General features: G+C 31.5%; 1 protein-coding gene across 3 annotated transcripts in view; it reads right to left on the reverse strand.

The window, feature by feature from the left end:
• Positions 1 to 25,860, reverse strand: part of SI (sucrase-isomaltase) — a 106,199-nt gene that overhangs the window by 65,598 nt on the left and 14,741 nt on the right. For all 3 annotated transcript variants that reach the window (XM_077160951.1, XM_077160950.1, XM_077160949.1), the window contains exons 7-21: positions 24,767 to 24,938; positions 24,193 to 24,292; positions 22,534 to 22,646; positions 21,031 to 21,156; positions 20,282 to 20,413; positions 20,072 to 20,191; positions 18,252 to 18,365; positions 12,374 to 12,458; positions 11,324 to 11,441; positions 9,601 to 9,772; positions 5,756 to 5,872; positions 3,502 to 3,656; positions 2,583 to 2,667; positions 1,694 to 1,750; positions 702 to 826 (exon numbers count right to left, since the gene is read on the reverse strand). In XM_077160951.1, the coding sequence (XP_077017066.1) occupies positions 702 to 826; positions 1,694 to 1,750; positions 2,583 to 2,667; positions 3,502 to 3,656; positions 5,756 to 5,872; positions 9,601 to 9,772; positions 11,324 to 11,441; positions 12,374 to 12,458; positions 18,252 to 18,365; positions 20,072 to 20,191; positions 20,282 to 20,413; positions 21,031 to 21,156; positions 22,534 to 22,646; positions 24,193 to 24,292; positions 24,767 to 24,938 (1,791 nt within the window). The remainder of the gene's footprint in view (positions 1 to 701; positions 827 to 1,693; positions 1,751 to 2,582; positions 2,668 to 3,501; positions 3,657 to 5,755; positions 5,873 to 9,600; positions 9,773 to 11,323; positions 11,442 to 12,373; positions 12,459 to 18,251; positions 18,366 to 20,071; positions 20,192 to 20,281; positions 20,414 to 21,030; positions 21,157 to 22,533; positions 22,647 to 24,192; positions 24,293 to 24,766; positions 24,939 to 25,860) is intronic.

The raw sequence follows: 25,860 nt of genomic DNA on the forward strand, positions 1-25,860 counted from the left end.
TGTAAGATATCAAGTTTAAGAATGAATATTACCCAAGGACTTGCACCCTGTTTTGGAGAGAGTTACTGTGTTTCCAGTTATATGCAGGACAGTTGAGTATTGTTAGGTGAAAGAGAAAATGTGTGTTTTATTGTTTTTTTACTTAAAAATTAGGTATGGTTTAATGTGGTATGTATAGTTACCAAGTTGACAAGGGGTGGACTGCTATGGTCAGGTTCATGTGTCAACTTGGCCAAGTGGGGTACCTGTTTGTCTGGTTGGGCAAGTGCTGGCCTGTCTGTTGCAATGAGGACATTTCATAGAATTAAATCATGATCATGTCAACTGCATCCACAGCTGATTCCGTTTGTAATGAGCCAAAAGGGAGTGTCTTCTGCAATGAGTGATGCTCAGTCTAATCACTGGAAGCCTTTTAAGGAGGATTCAGAAGAGACAGACTCTCTTCCTGCTTTGCCTGGTAAGCCTTTCCTGTGGAGTTTGTCCAGACCATCCATCAGAGTTGTCGGCTTCACAGCCTGCCCTGCGGATTTAGGACTCTGCGTTCCAACAGTCACGTGAGACACTTTCATAAATTTTATATTTGCGAGTGTTCCCTGTTGATTCTGTTTCTCTAGAGAACTCTAATTAACCCACTTAATAAAAATATGAAATACGAAAATTTGAACTATAGATCAGATTTCAGCGAGTGATTTTCCTTTTACCTTTCAGTTGTAGTTACAGCAGGTTCTTGAATGGGGATAATATAACCTCCTCTAAGATGTAATCCTATTTTGTCTCCTGGAAGATACATATTAACACGCTGTCTTTTCCATGGTCTTTTTGCACCCTAATATTTGGAAGATAAAAATATTTTTTTATTATTAATGGAAACTTCAAACCCAATTTCACAAGAATTAAAATTTACCCTTAGGTAAAGTTATTATGAGCAATCATGATATCTAAATGAATATTAATGTAGGGTTTTCTCACTTCTTAGGAAAGCTCTTTTTTTTCAGTTTACTTAACAAAGCAGGGAAAAGATGTGATATGTTTCTCAAAGTAAAATCAACCGAGAGAATTCATTCCTCCACTAAAAGGATAAGCAATATACTGAATTACTACTGCATTTTTTGTTTTGTTTTGTTTTGTTTTGCTTAAAAGCCAACCATATCTTTATAAAGGTGTCTTTTTTTAATCATTGATTTATGAAAATAAGGGGTTTGTGTAGCAAATATTGGTGTTATGCAAAACTAAGGCTTTTAAAGAAAATATTTCTTTAAAGGTCATGGTCACATAAAAATGGACTGTGTGTATAAATGCTGCTATATTGTTTTTACAATATTGAAATGTTTCAATGTGATCTATAAAAGTAAATACGTAAAATTAATTATTTAATACTTTTGACAATAAGCTAATATGTAAAATAGGAAGAAGCATTAAAATAAGTTAATTACTGTTGACCTATTAGTTTCCCAATTAAAAAATGAGGAATATAACCCTTTACATTAAATAATATACTTTCATATTAAAGTCTGGGTTCAGTGGAACAAAAGTGAATACACAAATTTCTTTGTGATTCTCATATTTGAAAGTATCCTTTTTATAATAATGATAAAAACCCTGAAATTTATATGCTTATGTATTTAAAGTTTTTGTGTATAGATGTTTGAAAATGTAATGCTTGTGAACACATGATTATAATGAAGTTACTTACAGTTTCATAGTCATACCAGGTGGCATCAGGAATGTATGCACTCACTGTATCCATTCCCTCAAATAAAGGCAAGCAAATATATTATGTTTATGTCAACTCTTAACAGAAGAGAATTAAGTCAAATATTAAATTGGATTTTACAAGAAAAAAAAAACTTCCTCTGTAAGGTTATACTCCAGTACTTTTTATAAATAATCATTAAAATGTTATTTTACTAGTTTTAGTATAAAACCCTTTGTCTGTACTTTCATATTCCAATATTTCTTAAAAATAATCATTAAAATGCTATTTCACTAGCTTTATATTCATCATATGAAAAGCAAACAGGCAAACATAGAACTAATTTGGGTGTTAATTAAAATAAAGCATGCATGTATTTATATTGTTATAAACTACATGGTGATCATGAATGTGAATACATTCATTTTTTATATCACACAGACACAATGACTTTTGAAAATTAAATAATAACCAAATAACTGACTACATTTTTTCAACATTTTTATTTAATCAGCAAATATCTGTTTTCAAATTCCCTTTCATTTGCAATTTTTCAAAATTTTAATGTGCATATCTGTTTAAATGAGAATTCAATAGTATTACTGTAAGATTAGATTTTGATTCAATAAACAAGTCCTCCTATTACAGTGAATATTATTTTTACACAATGGTTTTGCACCCAATCACACATTATATATTTGATGAGCATATAGGTACTTAATATTTTTATAATTGTTTGAAGTTTTTTTTTAGACTTCAGTTTAAACATTTATCAGTTGAAAGAGTTAACTGAGTAGTATTTATTATTCAGATGTTTTTTAATTCAGTTATTATTTGGTTAAATAGAATTCCCTTCCAGTAATAAATTTATTAAACATGTAAGACCTACCTGTCTCAAGACAGGAGTAATAAGTAATGAGGGCCCCCATAAGAACTGAGTGTCCTCTATCCAGCTATTTGGATCCTCATAAAACCTAGGAACAATGACAATATTTAAATATAATGATAAAAATTTGTTTCTTCAGATCCCCATTTGGTTTCACTTTTTGGTTGTTCCTGTAGATTGGTCATTTGCTTAATATGCCACTTTTAGTGCATAGTTCTTACATTCTATACAGTTCATCTGGTAGGAAGGGAGGAAAGAAAGGAGGGAGAGAAAAAAAGAGGGAGGAAGGAAGGAAGGAAGGAAGGAAGGAAGGAAGGAAGGAAGGAAGAAGTTCATCTGGCACTCAAAAAAAAATCTATCATATAAGATTACCTATTAACAACCATTCTCTTTACTTTTCTTCTGTAACATAGTTTCATAAAGTAGCAGAAATATTTCAAATTCCACTTTCTACCCTTTAATTTTTTTGTAATTATAAATTCCAGTTATGATCTGAATTTGAAAATATCTTAAGCCACTTCTTGAGGAAAGTCCCTGCTCTGGTCAATATTACCCAGATAAGTACAATTCATTTTTTTGTAACTATACTATATTTTTCATCTCTATATAATGCATTTTCACAATAGTTGCTTGATATGATTTCAATATTTCTGTATTTCATCTTGATTAGTAAAATAATTCCCCTTAATATATTTCTATTATATTTTTCCTTGTATATTCTATTCAGTTCTGACCTTTCTATCTTAATCTTGTCCAATCCACCAAATTATACTTATGACTACTTATGACAGCTCATCAGTTATTTTTACAAATATGAAAACAATCAGCAGAAATGTACTTGTCTTGATTTATGTCCATTAATCTTTTCAATATGTCTGAATACACTTTAAAAATTATTAAAAATCTTGAATATTATACTCACTCATGAAGAAACGGCCTTGCTACTGTTTCTCCAAATCGATGGGCTTTATAAAACAGAGTATAGAGGAAAGGTAATAATCTATAGCGGATATTCAAATAGTGTCTCGAGGATTTAACCAAAAGATTATTCTGCCCAAAATATGCAGGATCCTGAGGCTGAGGGGGTAAAAAGAGAAATTGAAACCAAAACCCTAATACATGAATGAAAGTTAAAAAGTAAGGTCTTCAATCTATTTTTGATAAACAATCTATAAAAAAACTTTAGCTTGTTTGTAAAAGGTTCAGCATGACCTTATTTCATCATCAGGGCCTGAATATTTCAACTCTTTATGTATTAATTTGGAAATGTGCTTTAAATAACCTTTTCTTTGAAATAGCTATTGCTCATTCAAATATACACAATAAAAAATGAAAAAAAATTTAATAAAATTGAATTTTCACCTATTGTAAGTTATGGTAGATTGAATCATTGGCTCCAATTCTTCACCCTTCCTTCTATACACATCCTTTGTTCTGTGACTTTGCAGCAGTTCCTGCCACTAAATATGGAGATTATTTAACTGTACTCAGCCATATGACACACTCTGGCCAATGGGATTTTAGCACATTCAAGCAAGAGCTTAAAATGCGCTAGCCTGAAGACTTGTCGTGTCTTGCCATGAGAAAATCCTGAGGTGGTCAGCCAACCAAGGGGTTCTGAAAGCAGATCTGCCTGTCCAGCCTGCAGATTTACAACATGAAATAGTCTTCTACTGCCCAGCCTTGATTAGCTAAACTCCCTCAGCCAAGGGGCAGCGGTATGAGCAAAGCTGCTCAGATCTCTGCTCTAGAGAAATAAAATGAACTGAAGGCCGCAGTTTCTGCTCCCCCATATCCACCACCTTGTTTACCCTGAGGCCACACTTACATTTAGTTTTGGCTACTCCCAGCCAACGAATGAGCATGGCGGGAGAAGTATGCAGGCACATTCTTAGGAGATACAGGACTTCTCCAATGGAGAATTTGCCTTGTGGTCTCCCTGTTAACTGACTGAAACTGTTAAAATTGGACTCAGTTTGGGTCTCTCCCTACTAAACTTCTTTCCATATTACCTATCTCCTTCATGGGTTCAGATCTGTGTTGTGGTCTGAGGCCTCTGCCCATTTTCTCCCTCCACTTTCTCCTTTGCAAGTATTTCCCAGTAAATCTCTTTCACTGCATGTCTAATTCTGTCCTAATATCTGCTTCTTGGAGGACAAATATTAACACAGGGTGTAATGTAGTTCATACCAGGATCTCCTATGAATACATATTTTCTAGAAAGCACCATTTATTTTAATTTTTTGGTTTTTTATTTTGTATGGGCAGGCACTGGGAATCGAACCTGGGTCTCCGGCATGGCAGGTGAGAACCCTGCCTCCTGAGCCACCGTGGCCCCCCTACCATTTAGTTTTATTAGGAAGTGACATCTCTAATTTACATCTTTTAATTCTATTCTATCATTCCTCTTTCCAGGCTGAACTCTGAGTGGTGGCCTGTCTCCTCAAATGTAATTAAGGCTTTATATGTAACCAGATTGTGAACAGGCAAAGGTTTAACTACCATGGACCTAAATGACTTCATGGATTAACTGAATTTACTGTCCTCCCTGGAAAACATGCTTATGAGATCCCACAACATGCCAAATTCTCAGGGCTGGTACAGTAGCTTAATATGTTCCTGTACTTCTGCGCCCACCATTCAGATGAATGTTTTAAAAGTGTTTGTTGTTGTTACTGTTTTCAACCTGTTTATTCCGGTTTTGTTTATTAATGAGGAATTGTGGACTCAACTTTTGCTTAGCAAGTGTCTTTAATTTCTTGATTGCTTTTATGAAATAAAAACTGGAAAAAAACTGGAAATCATTGCTACTGCGTCATAATATTTTTTATGAAAGAAAATATATTATGGAACTCATATTGGTGGACTTACACTAAAAGAAAAAGTTTGCATCTGATTTAAAATATTGGTGATTGAACATACATATATACGATTTAGGCTTAAAGACAAAAAATTATATTGTGAATATATTATGCTTTATGATTTCCTTATCTAACCATTGTTTTGAAATACAACATATGTATTAACCTTGAGAGGATTTGCAAATATTCTATAAGAACTATGCTACAATCTTTCATATGTCTCTGTACATTTAAACCAGCATATTGCTAAAATTATTGTTGTTGTTTTTTTCCCCAAACATAGAGAACAATGCTTAAGTTGTTCTTAACACGTACCTGATATCCTTCAGCATTATGGTTTCTAGAAAATGGATAAAATGCTCCAAGTTGCATCCATCTTCTGCAAAGCTCTTCTGTGGTTTCACCCACAAATCCACAGATATCTGCTCCAACCTAAATAACAAATATATCTGTATTTGATAGTATAAAGATTCTAAAACTTTGCCAGAATATCACATTTTGTGCTCATGATTAATTTGCATTATCTACAATCTTTGTTTTCTTTATGATAAAAAAATAAAGAAAAACAGTTTATTTCCTATTTTATTCTCCTCTCTTGCCTCTAACTACATTATTTTGTATACTCTTTTCTTCACTTTCTCCACATTTTCTTAAGTTGGTACCTTCCTTTCATCTGTTTTGGTTTGCTTGTTTTGTTTGACATAGTAACTGCTAATTGAATGTATACAGGGGAACGTAATTATTTTAAAATGTGTTGCTTTGCAATCTAAAATCACTTCCCTTGATTTGATTTTTCATATTTATAATAAAATATTTAAGAAACAAAAAAAAATAGAGGCAATACAGCAGACACCTATGTATTCATATTGAGTTTCAGGAGAAATTATTCCAAGTAAAACTGAATCTTCAGCCCATGTGAACCTACCTTAGATGGACTCCCCTTCCACCAAGAGCCTTCATGAAATAACCACTGTCCTAAATTTTGTATTTACTACTTACATGCCCTTCTTTAATTTTGATTATATAAGCTTTATTTCTAAGCAATACAGTATTGCTTTGCATCTTTATTAATGTGATATAACTGGCATGTTGCATACATTGCACAGCATTTTACTTCTTTCTGTATTATTTTTATGAGATTCTGCTATGTTAAGATAGCCCTAGTTCTCTATTGAGTCGAATTCCACTGTGTAAATATACAAGAGTTTACTTATTCATTCTTCTATTGATAGATAGTTAGGTGACATGATATTTCTCACTCTGATAAAAAAAAATGTTTCCATGAAATTTGTATATAGATTTCCAAGGAATATGTAAAACAAACAAACAAACAAAAACTTTTATTTTGTGCATATGTATTTAGAATCATTATTGAAAATGCACATCCTTTAATCAAAAGAAGTTATAATCATTTATAGGCACAACATGAAAGTTCTCAGTGCTCCGTTTTTTCCAGTAAAGGTATTGTCACACTTTTAATTTTTGCCAATCTTATCCATGTGAAATATATCTCACTGAAGTTTTTACGTGTATTTCTCTGATTGCTAGAAGGATGGTTTGAAGCTGTATGTATCCCAGAAAAGTATGTCCTTAAAGTTAATCCATTACTGTGGATGTGAACCCATTGTAAGTAGGATCTTTTGGTGCGTGGGATTTTTTTTTTTTTTTGCATGGGCCAGCACCAAGAATCAAATCCAAGTCTCTGGAATGGCAAGTGAGAACTCTGCCTGCTGAGCCACAGTGGCCCTCCCTGGTGAGTGGGATCTTAAGATATGACCCACTTCATTCAGGGTGTATCTTTTTTAATGCTCTTGGTGGAGTCCTTAACAAGAGAACGAAAATCAGACTAAGAAAAAAAGAAAGCCACAGAAACAAGAATCTGAAAGCAATAAAACCCAGAGGAGAAGGAGGAGAGACCAGCAGATGTCATCATCTGCCTTGTCATGTGGCAGATGAGTGCAGGACTGCCTGCAATCACACTTCTGAGAGCAAGCAGCAATTGATGATGCCTTGATTTGGACATTTTTCTCAGCCTCAACACTGTAAGCTTATAAGTTAACAAATTAGCATTGTTAAAAGCCAAACCATGGTATCTGCTTTGGGCAGCATAGCAAACCAGAACTAGGGAAGTTGAGATATTTTATATTTTTATTAGGTTCATAAGGGTTTCTATTTCTATAGGATTACTTGTTTGTATCCTTTGTTATCTTTTCTATTGTTCTTGTATTCTGAAGATTTCTAGAAGTTTTACATTTGATATGCTTATATTGAATATCAATAACTTATGTGTTGAAAATATTGTGTGGCCTCTTTTTTTGTGGTGGTTGTTTGTTTGTTTGTTTTACATGGGCAGGTACTAGGAATTGAACCCGGGTCTTTGGCATGGCAGGTGAGAACTCTGCCTGCTGAGCCACTGTTATCTACCTTGTGGCTCGTTTTTAAATGTAATTTATTCCCCTACTCCAAAGTCCTTAGATTTACCTTTTACATTTCTTCTACAACGTTTAAGGTTTACTTTTCATACGTAAGTCCTCAGTCCACCTAGAATTGAATTTTGTGTCTGGTGTGAGAAAGGAACCATTTTTTTTTAAAGAACATAATTAAATTTTCCATATGTATAGTTGATACTTTCCTAATTGACTTACAGTGATACCTTTGAAATACAAAATTTTCCATATTTTTCCACAAGTACTAAAAAGTACCTATTTTTTAGCTCTAATTTTGCCATATTAGAATATTTGCACATTGACAGCTCAGTATCATTTATTAATTGCTCTACTTTATCTGGTAGGACAAACTCCCACACTCTTTTCTTTAAATCATATTGGCTGCTATTATAGGTAAAAAATAATCTTTTATGTACCACAAAACTATTTTATTGTTTAATTTAGAAATCTACTGAATTTGGATCCAATTTGGAGGAGAAGGGATATTCCTAGTCTATTGATCCTTTCTTTCCATGCACATGGTATAGCTTTAATGTACTTAGGTCTAATTTTAAATTTCCTCATAAAAATCCTCCTATATTTCAAATAATATTCCAGGGTATCAGTAATTGATTGGTTGCAATGAAGACTATTTATTTATATATTAAAATATGCCCCGATATTGTTTGTTCTTCTTTTTTAGATAAATCTTGCCAGAAATTGTTCCATTTATTGTCTTTCAAAGAATAATCTTTGCCTTATGACTGTTAATTGTTTTATAGAGACTTTGCTTTTATTACAAAGATTATTTTCATAATGTACATCTTTATTTAGATTTATTCTGTTTTTCTCTTTCTGATTCTTAGTTCATGCATTTCACTCGTTAATATTCAGCCCTTCTTTGTTTTGAATTTAATCATAAAAGGCTATCAGTTTTCCTCTAAATACTGATTTAACTGAAATCACAAAGTTTTATATAAAGTACAATTGTTATCGTTTGGTTCTCAGTTGCTTCTTTCTATTCAGCTTTTTGATTCATCTTTTTTAAATTTTGAAATGCAAAATTTTGTTGCAGTATATTTAATCTTATTTTTATTCTTGAGTTTCATTTTGGTAGGTGTATGTGGAAGAAAGAATAAATGAATCACTATAACTCACTAATATATTTTACATTCATGTGTTACGTAGTATTTCCATTTCATCTTAAATATGAACTTTGCATAAATCTTTGTTTGTTTAATAAACTCACCAGGTTTATTATGTTTAAAATTACCAAATATAAATTTTCTCCACTTTTTAAATTCGAACAATCTCTGTCCTCATATTTTATCTTTTCAGTAAAGAAAATAGCTTTACTTTCTTTTTAACCTGTATTGGCAATCTAATATTTCAGTTATATTTCGTTTTTTGACATTATTTTTTATTACCCACATTTCTGGATTTTTCCTTACTAATATATTTTTCTTCATGCTAATTATATAAGCTTTTAGTATGATTTCTTTATTTTTATATTCATTTCCTGACTCATTTGGCTTGACTGATTTTTCAAAATCCTGTTTTCCCACTGTAATAGTTCAAATATTATACATTTCATTGACATTCTTATTTTTCTCATAAATTCCATTCAAAAGAAAGATTGAACTTTTGTAGCATACTTTTTCATCATTAGAATGGCATTGCAAATGTAAGTATAATTTGGAGCTTTTATAAGTAACATTGCATGCAACTGCTCACCAAAGGCATTCCAAACATGCTGAACTCCAGCATCCCAGTGATTGACCACTCCATTTGCTCCCAGGAAGCAGTATTGTCTCCTAACCAATGCGCAGCATGGGCCCCAGAGCCAGCAAAAGTTGACCGGGTGAGAATGAAGCTTCTCTTATTACCGTAAACTTTTTGTACAGCTCTAAAAATAAAAACAAATTAATAGATCAGATTTATTTTAAAAATTAATTTGTATTTATAAATCTTCAAAGTTTATATATTTCAGTACCCATAGCCAATCCATTACATTTGAAGCTATTTTTTTATCAAAATTTAAAATCAATTTTGTATTTGGCTATAGAATATTTGTTTATTTAAAAATATTCTTAACAGACAGAGAGGAAGGAAATTGTTTTAGAAATTATTCAGGCTTTTAATAACTTTCTTAAGCAAAATAAATAAACATGTGCTTCTGGTATCTACTCAACATTTGAGTATGAAATGTATCTTTTGAACTCATTGGAATCTGTTCAGAAATATAAAATTTAATTATCTAAATCTGAACCTAATATACTTGTTTTTCTAGTGTTATGACTAATAATATATATATATATATATATATTTTTTGACCTAGGTAAGCTCTGGGAATTGAACCCAGGTCTCAAGCATGGCAAGTGACAATTTGGAAACTGAGCCACCATTGCACCCATGACAAATTATATCTTAATACCGATATTTTAAACTTTACCAAATTATATTGGGATTAAATTTACATATTTGAGAGATTTTTTTTTTTGGTTGGTTGTTTTCTAGAATACAACCTCAGCTCATCTCACCTCTATGTGTATCTATGACAATTTTTTTTCTAAGATGAAAAATTTTGGTAAAAAATCAGGCCAGTATATATAACTATCCAGACTACCTTAGTAAGGATATAAGAATTTTCTCAGGTATTTTTCCTATAGCTTGTATTGTTTGGACCACGGGGAGTTTTTCTTTTTCTGGAATTTATTATTTAAGTCCTGCAATATATAATATTCTTGTTTAAACAGCAGGTTAACTTTATCAAGATAATGTATAAAGTTTTGATATCAAGATATGATTTGGCACCTGACATGGGTTTAAATCCAAATTCAATCATAATTGTTTGATTCTGAGAAAATGAGAAATTGAGACCAGGATCTGGGTTTTAGTAGTGATTGAATTTTAAATCCTTATGCAATGCCTCAAAAGTAGTAAACAATCAACATATGATTATCCCCTTCTTTGTTTTATATCATGTCTATCTTTTATATACACACAGCCCATTTTATTAGAAAAAAATCTTTGAAAAGATTTCACATAGAAAACTACATTTTAATTGAAACTTCTGTTTTAGCAAAACAAAGAACTATATTAGGATCATCATTCTCCCAGGTCAGTTGTGAAGTTTACCCTTAGAATACAATTACATTGAGAGATGGCAAACTAAATCAAAAATTTGAAGGAGGATTTAAATTAGAAATTTAAAAAGCCCAGGTAAATATATTCCAGTTAAATACATATATGCACTTCAATTGAGTTCCAAATTCATAAATATTAGTAAAATAACTGATATTTTGAATGTCACAAATTTTTCACATGAGTATTCGGCATAACATTATCTATTTTTTCTTTTTTTTAATCTCTACATTTCCTAAGTATATAGATACATTATGAAAGTATTCCTTAACAATAAATACAAAAAGGAGTATTTGAATGAAATTGCTCTTACTTTTCTGTGGCTATAGCCATGCTGTATCCATAGAGGCTGTGAACATCATAGTGTTTCCCCCAGTGTTGGAGGGAATCCATGCAAAGTGTTTTGGAGTACATCAGTTTGTCAAGAATATCTTAGAAAAAACATACCAGAAACATTTCTTAAGAGACATTTTGGCCTTCTTAAATCCACATTTCTTTATATGGTGTGCTACATAATGCAATACTTAACCAAAATCTAGTGAAAGAGGAAAATTAAGTTTAAATTAGGGTCCCCACCTTCACTATTGTTGAACTTAGAATAATCATTAGATTTGCGCTTACAGTAATAAATTCTCTGCTTTTTTACCATCAATAACTATATCCACTACAAAAAATAGCCTTTACCAAGTACCTACAAATATACCTATCTGTATTACACATTATATAACTATTGAGCCACTTATTAAAGCTTTAGAAAAGATTGGATTATTTTTTATATAATCTAATTCTGGACACATAGACATGTTACACAACTGCAAACCATGATATGTTTTGATGAAATTGCATAATCCAAACTTATGTTTTTCAAGTCTTTATTGTTTGTTATTTATTGGCTTATTCTGTGTTGCAATACTTATTGCCATCTTTCTTCAGATGTACTTATAGAGTACTATTCCCCTAAAAGCACCTCTTTTAATTTTTATATTCATTTTGATTGAGGATGGCCATATCTTTAAGAAAATCTAAGATATAACTATTCACAGTAGGTACTTTGAATACCTGCACAGATTTATAGCAAGGTACTCAAGGAAGAGTTTTGATCACAAAAATTATAATTTCAAACAAATTTTGTTTCTTTTAATTCATTATCAAATTATGGACATTTTATTAATGTAAAGATAAATTAATGAATTGTACCAAAATATAAAATCATGCATATTTTCCTAAGTATTAAATAAAATAATTGATTTCAAAATCCCAACACTTTATAAATTTTGTCATTTGAAAATTACGTTAGAGCTTTCCAGTCAAAAAGAAAAAATATTCTCAATTAATGGTAATTAAATAATCAAATGAAACTTACCAGGAGTAAAAGGTGGGTAATTTAATTTGTTGTCATTGCATCCTTCCTTTGAGCCTTGAATGAAGCTGGAAACCTCATTCATATCCTGAATGGGTACAAATTGAAAAATATGGGTTTTTAAATAATTAGAAAGCATAGAAACAGAAACTGTACAGTTGTTTGAAAATAGTTTATCTAAGGTGGACAAGATCTTTAGTCACTCCTAAAAAACCAACTGAAGGAGGTAGCTTGATGCTCTAAAGTCAAGGGATTACTAACAATCAAAAATGTATTTCATCTTATCTAGCTTTAATTACACATATACAACATTGATTACATTATAAGTATCAAGTAACTGTCTTTTCTAAATTTTGTCAGTCTTCTTACTGTGAGCTTATAACTGTACACATTCTTAGAACATTTATTAAGTCAGCATATTTTGATCATATCAGCTGGCATTTATCTAGTTTCTGTGATACTCTAAGCACCTCGTTAGAGGTTAGGAACAGCACTCTGCCCAGCCTGCTTCTCCTATACTCTGATGAGAGCATAAAGTGAAAAAAAAAAAAAGGCAGAAAAATATTTTTATTCGAATTGATAAAGTTCTGACCTACTGAGTTCCTGAGACAATCCTGGGGCTTCCTGGACCACATACTGAGAACTGATGACCAAATACATTATTGCAGACATATCTCTTGGAGACAGAGCTGTGGGTATTATGTTCATAGGTTTTCAAGCCAGATAAACCAAGCTCTAAATCTTGTCTTGCCACTTGCTAGTTGCTTGACCATACCAGCTATGTAAAGTTTTTGTGCTAAATGTATAAAATCATACTCAAGAAATGTGTATTTCTCCTTCTTCTGCTAATCACATTGAAGGCTTTCTATATATTTTCAAGTTTTATTTCCTACAAGTCTGTAATATGTTTGTCTCTGCTCCCAAAAAGGTATCATTCTCAGACTTGTCCTTTGTCTCTATTAATTTCATTTCCATCAAAAGTAAATTTTCTTCACTATGCTTCTCTTCCCCCATCCACATGATGTCCCTCAAACCAATTTTTACCCTCAGAGTCCTTTCCCACTTATTCCAGGTTTCATGAATCCCCTTTATCCTTAAATTACTGTATAGACTCTGGAATGCTGGATCCATCTCTTGTACCACTTTCTCAATCTTTCCAAATGCTCAGACAACAGATTGATAAAAGATCTATGAGATTGACAGAGCCAATCAAAATGTTTTTCCAAAATGGAAGAATTAATCACTTGCATTACGGTTAGTCATTACTTTGGTAATGATATTGTAACTATGACAACTAGACATATTTAGTTTGTTTGAGCCTCTGTGAATATTATTTTACTTTTTCTGACCCCCAGTTTTTTTTTTTTCTTTCATCCCCTGGTCATTTTTTATCAACTACTTTATATTACACTTATTTTTGTGGTTAACTTATTCCCCTTGTTGGATTGTAAGCTTCTTGAAGATGGGCCATGGGTTTTAGTAATATTTATGGTGCCTAGCACACAGTAGATGCTCAATAAGTTATTGTTGCAATAATTACAGTAATCAGTTTTGCTTCTGCTGTGAACCCTAGCTAATAAACACATTTTTATCATGCTCTTAATACAATCTAAGTGCAGTTCTCATAATGGATATTATTTAAACTCCAAAACTGGATTGGAAATTTGTCTTTGTCAACGCTTTCCTTCCAGTTAGTTCTTCAGGAGATTGGCGCACTCATTAAGACTCTGCTTTGTGCTTTAATATTACCCCCTTTTGATTCTTTTAGTGACATTCTTAGAATCATTAAAATTCATAGTTTTTCTTCTTCAAAGAAGATATTTTGTGCATTTTTTCCCATAAGTTTGAATGTATCATTACATTCTTAATTCCTCTGGTGTTCTTGCCTGCATTAGTAAGAGGTGGCATTTCAACTATTCATGCATTCACATATGAGGCAAAGGTCTACACAGGCACCCTTGGGAATGTGCTTTTTGCCACTTATTAAACCTTTCTAGAAATGCCTCCTTCCTGACACTTAATGATGAAACCAAAGATTCTCTTCCAGTGTTTCCTTAATTAGCTCTCACCACCTGGGGAGGCATAAAGAAAGGAAGGATGGAGCACAAATTATCCTAGAATTGAGCTTGGAAGTGGATTGAGCAATTTTGCTCCACTACACTGAAAATTTTACTGATCTCTATTAGCCTCAAATTATTCTCATTAAAGAATCTGCAGTATGAACAAAAATTAAGCTATCCTGCCAAGTGTTATTAAAATGAGAACTTAAGGGTGATCAAAGAGAAAAAACATAAATTTATCATTGTGGTATAGATTTGAAAGGATAAGTTTTTGCATTTCCCAAATTTTCTTTTCAAAATGATAAAGGAGAGAAAATAGTATAATTTATGCTGTACTATAAAAATATCTAAAGCTACATTAGGGATATTTACTTGAAAATTATCAGAATATCATATTTAATTTTTATTTTCCTAGGCCCACTAAAAATTCAGAAATAACTTCAATTTGTTAAATTATGTATTTTGGGAAAAGTGAGTTACATTATTTATGTTTTAACGAAGTCTTTTCATAACCACTTTAGCACTTCTTGTGTGTAATATTTATTAAGGGATCTTAAAGGTAAAATATTTGACTGTTAAATTTATGTTATTTCTCTTTGAGTTATATATGTGCAAATGTGCCATAAAATTCACAAGATCTTTCAGTACTCTCAAAATGTGGATGATATTATGTAATTTAAGTTAAAAATGAATTTTCAAGGAAAAACTATTGGTTTCACTTGGAAAAAATGATAATTATTTAAAAGTTTCATCATAGGGTCATGTTCATATGGAAAAATCAGAATGTGATAATATCACCAGTCCACAAAATAAAGGAGAAGAATCTTCTGCACTCAAGAAGATGAATTATTAGTCTATCAAGGGAAAAACATGCTTCCATTAAACAATGATATTTTCCATCAAATATAACATTTTGTATTTTATCTTTTAAAAAATATCTAACATGTTTATTTGGTAAGACAGCATTAATAAAAGATTAAACTTACTACACATATTTTAACATAATTTGTTTGTACACATTTAATGTGTTTTCTTGGACATTTGAAAGTATTTTCTCCAACTTATCCAAATAATTTAAATGATACTATATATATTTAATGTCCTATAGAGTGAATTCAAATACTTTTTAAAGTATCATAACCAATGAACTCCAAGCTCTGTAATTTGGGTGGCAAAGGTTGGACCGTGATTAAGCATGCTTAAAGAGATTCAAGTATCATTCAAATTATCTTAAGTTTCATAATGACTATTACAAGGAATTATTAACACCCTTTTGGGAATATTTCTCATTGTTTTTTCTTTAAATTCTGTGGAGAATTATGTATAATAGTTTGGTGACATTTCATATATTCATATTTAAACTAAATCTAAATAAAAACATTCGCCTTCTTAAAATTGGTTTAAAAGAATCAATTTTTATAAAGATCACATGAAATGTGGAATCAATATCAGTCCCCAGCTATTTTTGGATATATAAATATCTTTAGATTTGTACTTTTATGAATTTTAAGTTTTCAAACACTATGCATTAAATTACTAGATTTCATTGAAGAATTCTGCTCACTGGGTTTTTAAGAATAAAATCCTAATATTAACATGACCACAAAGCTAATGTACATTTATTTATAAAAATAGAAATTGGCTTTAAAATTTTAAAAAATATTGACATTTTATTTTGAAATCACAGCAAAGGTCTTAATTATTCCAAAGGCAGTACGCTTTTGTTTCTCATACATTAAGAAATAATCTAATAAACTATTCTGAGAAGAATTGTGTATTATATTTTTTATTTGAAAAGGATTTAAACTTAAAGTTAAAAAAATACAGGAATGGCGGGCCGCGGTGGCTCAGCGGGCAGGAGTGCTTGCCTGCCGTGCCGGAGGACCCCGGTTCGATTCCCGGCCCCAGCCCATGTAAAAAACAAACAAACAAACAAAATATAATAAAACAAGAAAATGTTTAAAGATGTTTCCCTTCCTTCCTTCCATCCTTCCTTCCTTCTCTGTCTTTCCTTCCCTTCCTCCCTCTCTCTAAAAAAAAAAAAAAAAAAAAAAAATACAGGAAAACTAAACTAGAAATCTAGTAAATTATAAAACTATTTTAAAAACCTTTATGTAAAAATAATGGTTCTCAGTTAAATAGCAATACTTCTTTTTACTGCATTCATTCAATCAGGAAAAATAATTCAAAGAAAATGAGAATTGGAGAAAAAAACAGGACTTGACAATTATTAATTTAAAAGCAGGAAAGAGAATATTCACTACTGTCACATAGTATGTATTAATTCACTGATATTTAATCAACTTTGAAATCATACTAACGATCATGATTTTCTTCTCTTAGGATTAATAAAAATGCTTATTTATTAGTATGGGGAAAACTCTGCCTTTCTCAGGTGTGCCCTCATACACACTTTTCTCCCCAATGGAGATGAATCAAGGATTTCACTGTTCAATCTTCAATGGGGTGATATAGAAAATGTTGTAGCCAGTCTATCTAGACCACAATCAGACTCTCTGTAACTATAACTAAAGTGTCAACATTTTTAACTCTGCTCTAATGAAATCAAAGTGCTTCTTAAGCAGTAAAAAAAGAAAGGTTAAACTTTTAATATAAATTAAATAATGCAATTTAATTTGGACTTAGAATTAAAATCAAAATTCAATTTCTGAGGTGCATTTCTTTTTATTTCTACCAGTTGTTAGGTATTAGTGTGAGCTCACTGATTTCGTATTAAATAAATAAAATCTCTCCATCCTTTTTGTTGTTATCATCAGAAATACTGAAGATTTATGCTAACCCTTTATTCAATTTCATGCTGTCAGAAGAAAACAAATGACTCATCTTTGTATTCCTCATAATATATCTGATATATAGTTGATATAAAATAGACACTTGTTAAGTAAATGGTTGATTGAACTAATAAATGAATAATCATAATAATGAATAAATGCCTAATGAGCACTTCTGAAAAGCAGAGCTAGTATGGACTTAAACAGTAAAATAAAATATAACTATCCCCAGGCTATCTATTTTCCCACCTTTTAAATTCCATATTACTTTGAACAAAGGCCCTGGTGCAGTATCCTATATCACCAGGTTTTTGTTTTTTTTTTTTTTCCTGAAAAATAGAATTCCAGGATGCCCAGGAAATTTCATTCCTCAGATGTGGTTATGTCAACCATGACCAAAAGCACTAACTCTTCATTCACATCTCGTATTATCCTATACCATAAACCTAGCAGCAGGCTATCAAAAGTTTCAATATGAAACATCATCCAAAGAAACCTTTAAACACTGATGTTTTCTTTTAATAGCTTTACCAGTAATTTAAGATTTGTTTGCTGTTCTTTGAAATAAATCACTCAATATTCTATTGCCAATTTGGGTGTTTTTCTTTTCTATTGGTTACCAAAGAAAAAGTTTCTAAAGATCAGAGGCTTTTTCAGGTCCATATCCCTGCAATTGCTTGAAGATAGTAGACTACTAAATGTTTATAGAGTTGCACTGTTATCAACTTATCTCTAAGCTGATTAGTTGCTTTTCAAATTTCAATTATTAGTTGTAACACCTTAGTTAGGGTAACAGATTATTTTACAAAAGTTTATTGTGTTACTAGAACAGAAAATTTTCAATTGGCATTTTTTAGGTTTATTCCTCTCTAACCCATTTATGTGATAGACATGATATTAGATATTCTAGAAAACTATAAGCGCTTTTAATTCCAAGATAAGTTACTAAAATATATCTTGACAATTAATATGCTATGCATAAATAATTCTATGTTCACTGACCAAAATCACCAGTTTAAAGTTACTTACAATCCAAAGTCCATCATAATTCACTTGTTGATGGAAAATAAGGCATTCATTTGCCCACCAATCTGTGCAATTTGGATTAGTGAAATCAGGGAATACTGTCACTCCAGGCCATACCTAGAAGAATAGATCATTCATATATATACATAAAAGTCAATAAATAAATAAATAAACGGAATTCCAACTTAATTGAGTGGAGCAGAATAATGAAGTTATAATAAGTTTAAAAATTTTACTTCTTTAATTATGTGTGACCCATGCATCATCTATATTGACTGTATTAGGCAAACTTTAAAATGCATTTAAAAGTGAACAGTTAAAATGGGAGTGAGAATGCGAAGCATTTCAGAGGGAAGAATATAAGAATACTGGATTGTTCTGCCACTTCGATTTCAATTAATTTTTTTTTTTTCTGAGCTTCCAACTTGGTTCGGTTAAAATAGATGTGTGTGTGTATTCTTTGTCTGAGAAAAGGAAGCATATTAATTCATCTCCAAAAAACATCTGCTTCCAAGAAATTCCAGGAGGAAACTTCCTTGTACATATATACACATTGCTCAATAAACACTTCATTATGTGCTAGACACTATTTTAAGCATTTTATAATTATTAATTATTTTAATCTCCATTACAACTTTAGGAGGTAGGTATTAATTTTATCACCATTGTATAAAAGAGGTAGATACTATTATTAAGGTGATTTAACAGATGAGGAACGTGAGTCACAGAGAAGTTCAATAAGCTGCTAAAGGTCACATAACTAAAAAGTGCACAGGAGAAGTTCAAACACATGCATTCTTATACCTGTGCCATGCTATAAACTTTATACTATGATGCCTTTCATTTAAAAAACTTCTACAATATTTTGGACATTCTTTTATTTATGCTTTACAATAATGATATTAGGCAAGAAAAATTCAATTTCAGATAAATTGGGACATATCACATAACTTTATACCCAAAATTAGGCATAATTGGCTGTTAAAGCTGCCCATATCCAATGCAGCAGGTCTTAAGAAAACTACACTCTGTGAGACATTACTAGATATTACAGGGAGGAAAATATGCATTGTGTTTTTTTTTTCCTAATGGGACTCATAATTATTTGAAGAAGACTTTTGATAGAAATTTATATTTGATAAATGTGATAAAAACTGATGTTTAGGATATTCTTTTTTATTATAAATAAGACTAAAATAAACATCTCTTATTATTCAACATTTTCTCCTTCTGTATTAATCTCTTTGACTAAATTGCTAAAGTGGAATTAGTGAGTCAGTGGGTTTTTATATGTTTTGCATAGCTGCCTTCAAAAGATTATTTATTTGAATTAGGAATGTACCTTTGGGAGAGAGGCGTTTTCCTGACTCTGCTACAAACTAGCTCTGTGAGCTTAGGAAAGTCACTTCCACTAGTTTAGGTGAATTTCAATCTCAGCTATCTTACTATTTAACTTTGAGTATTAAATGCAACATATAATTTAGTGTCCAGCATAAAAGTACTTAATTTATATTTTTAATTATTCTACATCAAATTTCTGCATAGATGTCTCTGGATTTTTCTAATAATCTGGATCACTTATCATATTTTGTTATCTTCCTTTTAAAACACTGCAGCATTGAAAATTATCCAGTGTCTGTTTACTCTTTGCTTGAAGAAGTGTTCAGGAGATTCCTGGAATAGTCCCTATGTTTAATGTTTATATCTACAATTAAAATAACAAATCCACAGGCGAAAGCAAATAAACACCCACATAGTTACAGAAACTTTGTGGCAGAATAGAAAATCTGAGCAACGCAACTTTAATGAATGTTATACTTTACCTCTCCAATAAGCGCAGTAGTCCCATTGGACACATTTACCCACACGTGCAGTGCATTCCCTCGGTCATAGGTTTCATACGCTGCTCCATTAGTACGTTTTTCTACGGAAATTCCAGGATCCTAATCATAGAGAGGAGAAACTATAGAAAATCTGTTGAGTCACTCATTGTGTAACTACTAAAAGTGTATTAATCTATAAACAATCATTACCAGGATGATGACATATTTCTGTCCGTGATCATGCAAATCTTTAACAAATTCAGGGAGTCCTCTAAATTTAACTGCATCATAAGTAAAGTCTTTCTTTTCTTCCATATAGTCAATATCAGTGACCTGTGTATCCTGAAATTTGGCACAGAATATTTCAATGAACCGTACGGAAAGGACTCTGCAATCACTTCAATGCTCAAGTCCAATGAATTGGTATTATATGTATAAGTAAGAAAGAAATGAACTTACATCCCTTGTATTTCTCTAAAGAAATAATGATATTGTTTAAAAACTGCATTTAAAATTCCTAAGTACAAAACCATTAACTATTCATATTTTGTTAAGTGATGATCAAGCTATGCAGTGTATTGCTGTATATATTTATAAAATGTACATACATAAATTTTTCTATATGTATGTCTATTAATACCTATATAAATCTTTCTATATAGAGAGGAAGAAAAAGTGAGTGAAAGCAAGTGAGAAGGGTTCATTTTGTAGAAAAAGAAAATCTGGAAACAAAATCTTGTGCTAGAAAATATAAACATATGTGTGTACATATTTATATTAAGCATTATTATACTATATTATTATATTATAAGTATATTGTATTATACTATAAGTATAATTATAGCATATTAAGTATATATATATGTTTATATATATATTCCTGACAATTTCCTACATTCATAATTATGTGACAATATTTAAGCTGATATACTTTCCCACAACCCATCCAATCCACTTACATATGGTATGCCAGCTTCCCGGTTTCTTTTTACCACTTCTTTTACTTTATCTAGCGACCCATAATTCCAGCGACTCAGTTGGAATCCAAGACTCCAATATGCCGGCATTGCTGGTAGTCCAATAAGCTTGAAGTAAATGAACTTTTAATTAGTTTCAATAAAGAGGAATATATTTGGGGTTTGAGACAATATTAATATACTTTTTCTTTTGGATCTCTATCACTTCAGTTAGGTTTAAGTATATATTTTATGCAGGAATTTACTGTCAATTGAATTACTAAAGTGTTCTGTGAAATTTCTATAAAGAACTTTGCTATGAAATGCTCAAGAATCGTATGCTTTGCCATTCATTTGCTGTTTATTTTCTGTTAGAAAATTTTAGGTTAAAAAATCCGAAAGTACAGAACTGAAGAAAGTGGTAGCATTTGTCAAGAAATATTTTCCCTGTCGTGAAGAGAAATAAAGAAGAATAGTAAAGAAATAATACAGGGTAAAAATGAAATTGTCCCATCACACTCCTATATAAACAAAAACAAAAAACAAAGGGCAATGTTATCATGCAAAAATGAAAAATGCTTAAAAGTATACAATTTCTATTTTCTTCCACTTAGCATTCAGTTCTCCCCTGGTTTTTAAAAAAATTAATACAGTTTGTGAACTATATGGTTCCCATCTAGTAATTTCATATGGTCTTTATCACTTATATGCAAAGACTTTGCCTCTTTTTTAGGACAAATGAGATTCTTTTCACTCTTTTGGTGGGCCTCATGTGCTCTATACACAACTGTATGACACTAAATTTTTAAACTGTGCATGATCTTTCAACCTTATTACAAAAAAAGAAAAAAAAAAAGAGTATTTTCCATGATAGACCACGTATCCTCTATGCTCACGGTGTCAGGAGAGTGACATCCGAGGAACATTTAGAATCACGGTCAAGGCAGGTCCTGGATTTCTTACCTTTCAAAGGCCCATTTTAGGGGCTGATAGACTAAAATGCATCTAACCTTAGATCTGAGCAGTTGCTTAGGTAGTCACCATAGGATCAAGGTTTTGTTCTATGTTTCAAACTCTGCTCTCTCCAGGCCTGGGTGTCAGAAGCAATCTCCTTATAATTGTCTACTGTGCTTTCCCAGCCAGTCTCACTGGTCTTCCTCAAAATGTATTTGACTAGGATTTTGATCAAAGAGAGTTCTGGCTTATACACCCACTGCCCGTTTTCACTCTCTTTATGCCACCAAAGTAGGTCATCAGCAAATGAAGATTTTATATGCAACATCTCAAAGAGTTCCAACTCTTGCACTTATACTTAAATAAGTTTCCTTGTATAGGGGAAAATATATACACCTACTTCTATTTGAAAAAAAAAAAAAGGATAAAACTTTGAAATACTTTTGGCTAAGAAATCCTAGGTATCTAAAATAAAATGATTTAAATATGTGACATATTAGAAAAAGAAAATTATGTCAGAAAGTAAGTTCATAAAATAAGTCTGAAACATACCTCTTGATACTTTTGAACTACTTGTTCTGGTGTATCTCCTAGAAAGACGTAAAAGTCCAGAATGCCGCCAATAACTCGGTAAGTTACTATTGGAGTAGGTTGGATGAAAACCTCTACAAAATAGAAATTGGAAAAGCACTTGCAAGTAGTAACAATGTACATGGAAATAAAACAACTGCACTGTCTTCTTTAAAATACAATGTGTTCACTTTATTATTTTCAACAATTTTTACAGATAATGTAGAGAGCTGGAAACTGCATAGAAAGAGTAGGGGATTAAGTCTCATGTGACAAAAATATTTTTTCTAAAGTTGCATTCCAATTAGTTATTTTGACTGAAGATTCTCTGAAAGAACATATCATCACATATTAATTTCTAAGAAAAAATAAAACGATTAAGAAAAGTATTAACTTAAATTTTCTGTATGTAACACATAATAATGACCTGGATGACCATGTAAGAACTGTTCTTGCTGGAATATTACTAATATTTATCGCTTTTTATTTTTACTGCTGCACCTATTAAGCAGGTATTGCACTCACAGTTTTTTTTTTAATATCAAGATTCTACACTATTTGAATTATGATAAACTAAAAAATTCTTCCTTCTTCCCATTCCTATTTAGACCTTTCTCCCTTTCACTTGTAGTAACATTTTAACTAAACTTTTCCTTTTTTTTCCTGAAGTTTCAGGCACTTCCCTCTAGTCACTCTAATACACTATAACCTAAAAAGAGGATGATCTTTATAATGCATAAGAATAGCCTCCAGAATAACCTCTCAACTCTGAAATCTCTTAGCCACTGACACTTTATTTTGTCTCATTTCTCTCTTCCCCCTTTAGGTGAGACAGTTTTCTCAATCCGTTGATGCTGAGTCCCAGCTCATTCTAGAATTTCTGTCCCATGCTGCCAGGGAGGTTTAAACCCCTGGGAGACAAGTCTCATGTAGAGAGGGGGAGGGCAGTGAGTTTGCCTGCTGCATTGGCTGAGAGAGAGGCCACATCTGAGCAACAAAATAGTTTCTCTGGGGGTGACTCTTAGGCCTAATTTTAAGTAGGTTTAGCCTATCCTTTGTTCAGATAAGTTTCATAGGAACAAACTCCAAGATTGCGGGCTCGGCCTATTGATTTTGTTGTCTCCACTGCTTGTGAGAATATCAGGAATTCTCCAAATGGGGAAGTTGAACTTCTGCCCTTTCTCTGCATTCCCCCAAGGGGACTTTGCAAATACTTCTTTATTCACTGTTCAACTCACTCTGGGATTTATCTGGGCATCACACTAACCTGGACAAACCTACAAAATCTCATGTCCTATTCAAGGTTCCATGTACTTATGGTGTTCAATTAAAACTGTCCATATAATTTAAATTAGGAAATGCCCATATAAGTTAAAGTGATAGATGAGAATGTGTGAAAGGAAATATTTATTTGTACAGATTGTTTCAAGAGTCTTTTGAAGGGAAAAGGGCCTAATTGTCCTACATTTTCATAACTGGGCTTATGAAATTGTCATAACATGGGCTACTTTCCCCCAAATGAAAGAATCAATATTAAAATCAATTTTCTGGCTAACTACAAAACCCACTTAAAACAATTCCACAGACTAAAATTATTAATATATTAAGTTATTAAAATATTATCAGAGAAATTATTCTTACCCATTGCATTACTGTTCATTAAGAAAACTCCAAATGATTTTCCAGAATTATCTTCAATGCACATGAAGAATGTCTGATGGCCATACAAATTATTATTATTCTACAAAGCAAAGAATTTGAAAATTAAATTCTCAAATATATTTAAAATAAAAGATAATATACGTTAAAGGTGGGGATCTTCAAGAACTTCACATTCTAGAAGGATATATATATATATTATATATTTATATATACACACACAAATAATACAGGGTGCTGATTGCCATACTAAAATATGAATAAAAGATTGTTTAATCTGAAAAGGGAATAAAGTATGAAAAAGAAAGTCAAAGGAAAACTTCATAAACTGCAAATAATGTTCAAATATTCACAAAAACTATTGGCCACTGACTGAATCAGTACAGAATTCAGCTATCAATTCTCACTCCATACTGAACGAATTTTTTTGAATTAAACATCACCAATATCTGAATAGAATTGATCATTTCAAATAAATGATGGTTTTAAATAGACTAAAATTATCATCTGCTCCATCATAATGATTTTATTTATAACAAGAAAAATATCTCCTTACATCACCAGGCAGTTGATCCCGAGTAAAGATTGGCCATCTTTTCCAGTATAAATCATGACGAAATCTCTTATGAATATGTTCCCCAAAACCATAAATATAATCACTGGGAATCTTGGTTGAGATTTGTAAATACTGGTCAGAATACACCAGAGGAGCAACGCTGGTATCAAACCTGAGCCATAAAATAAATACATAAATGAACTGGAAACAGGTAAAAAATATTGTACCAAAGAAGTGTTTATGTTAACATTGCCCCAAATATTTCATTTTAAATATATTTGTCTTTAGCAGGTGGTCACTTCTTAGGAACACATGAACTACACCATCACCTGAACACGTTAACTGCATTAACACAATGTGTTTCAATTCAATTATAGGAGGGAATGCATTCAATTATAGGGAATTCAATTCAGTTATAGAATGGAATGCATTCCCTCCTGTAGTCCCTTCTATAGTCTGTCCTGCAATCTCCTACAATTCCTCCTCTAATCTCCATCACAGTCTTGAGACATAGCTCTTGTTATTAATCCCACTTCACAAATGACAGCACAAATGGAGAAAATTAAGTTGTATGTTCGAAGTCGCAAATTGGTAAGAGGCAGAAACAGGTTTCAAATCTAGTTCTGTCTTGCTCCAGGAACTGAGTTCTAAAAACAGAGGTTCAACTGGATTTCACATCTCTAACATTTATGATGATATTAAATTCAAAATCATTATTAAGCCAATAAAAAAGAAGTTATATATTATATGCAAATCAAATATCCACAAGAAATGTCAAATGGAATTTAATATTCTTTATGATTTAATACAAAGTCAAATGAAGCAGTATTAAAATATCTAAGACAAGGGACAACTGAGATTCAGTCATGACATTTGTTTAATTATCCATTCTTAGAGATGCAAGAGCATTCATCTTGAAATCATTCACAGGAAATTACTAAATTCCTTGCACAAATACCACAATTTATATCCCAAATGAAGGTATTCAGCCCATATTTAATTAAACAGATAAAGAATATTATTTTAATATTGCCATGATAATTAGCTCATCTCTGAACAGGAACTATCTCATCCTACAAATTCACAACAGAATC

This window comes from Tamandua tetradactyla, chromosome 5 (genome assembly GCF_023851605.1).
Source record: "Tamandua tetradactyla isolate mTamTet1 chromosome 5, mTamTet1.pri, whole genome shotgun sequence".
NCBI classification, from domain to species: Eukaryota; Metazoa; Chordata; class Mammalia; order Pilosa; family Myrmecophagidae; genus Tamandua; species Tamandua tetradactyla.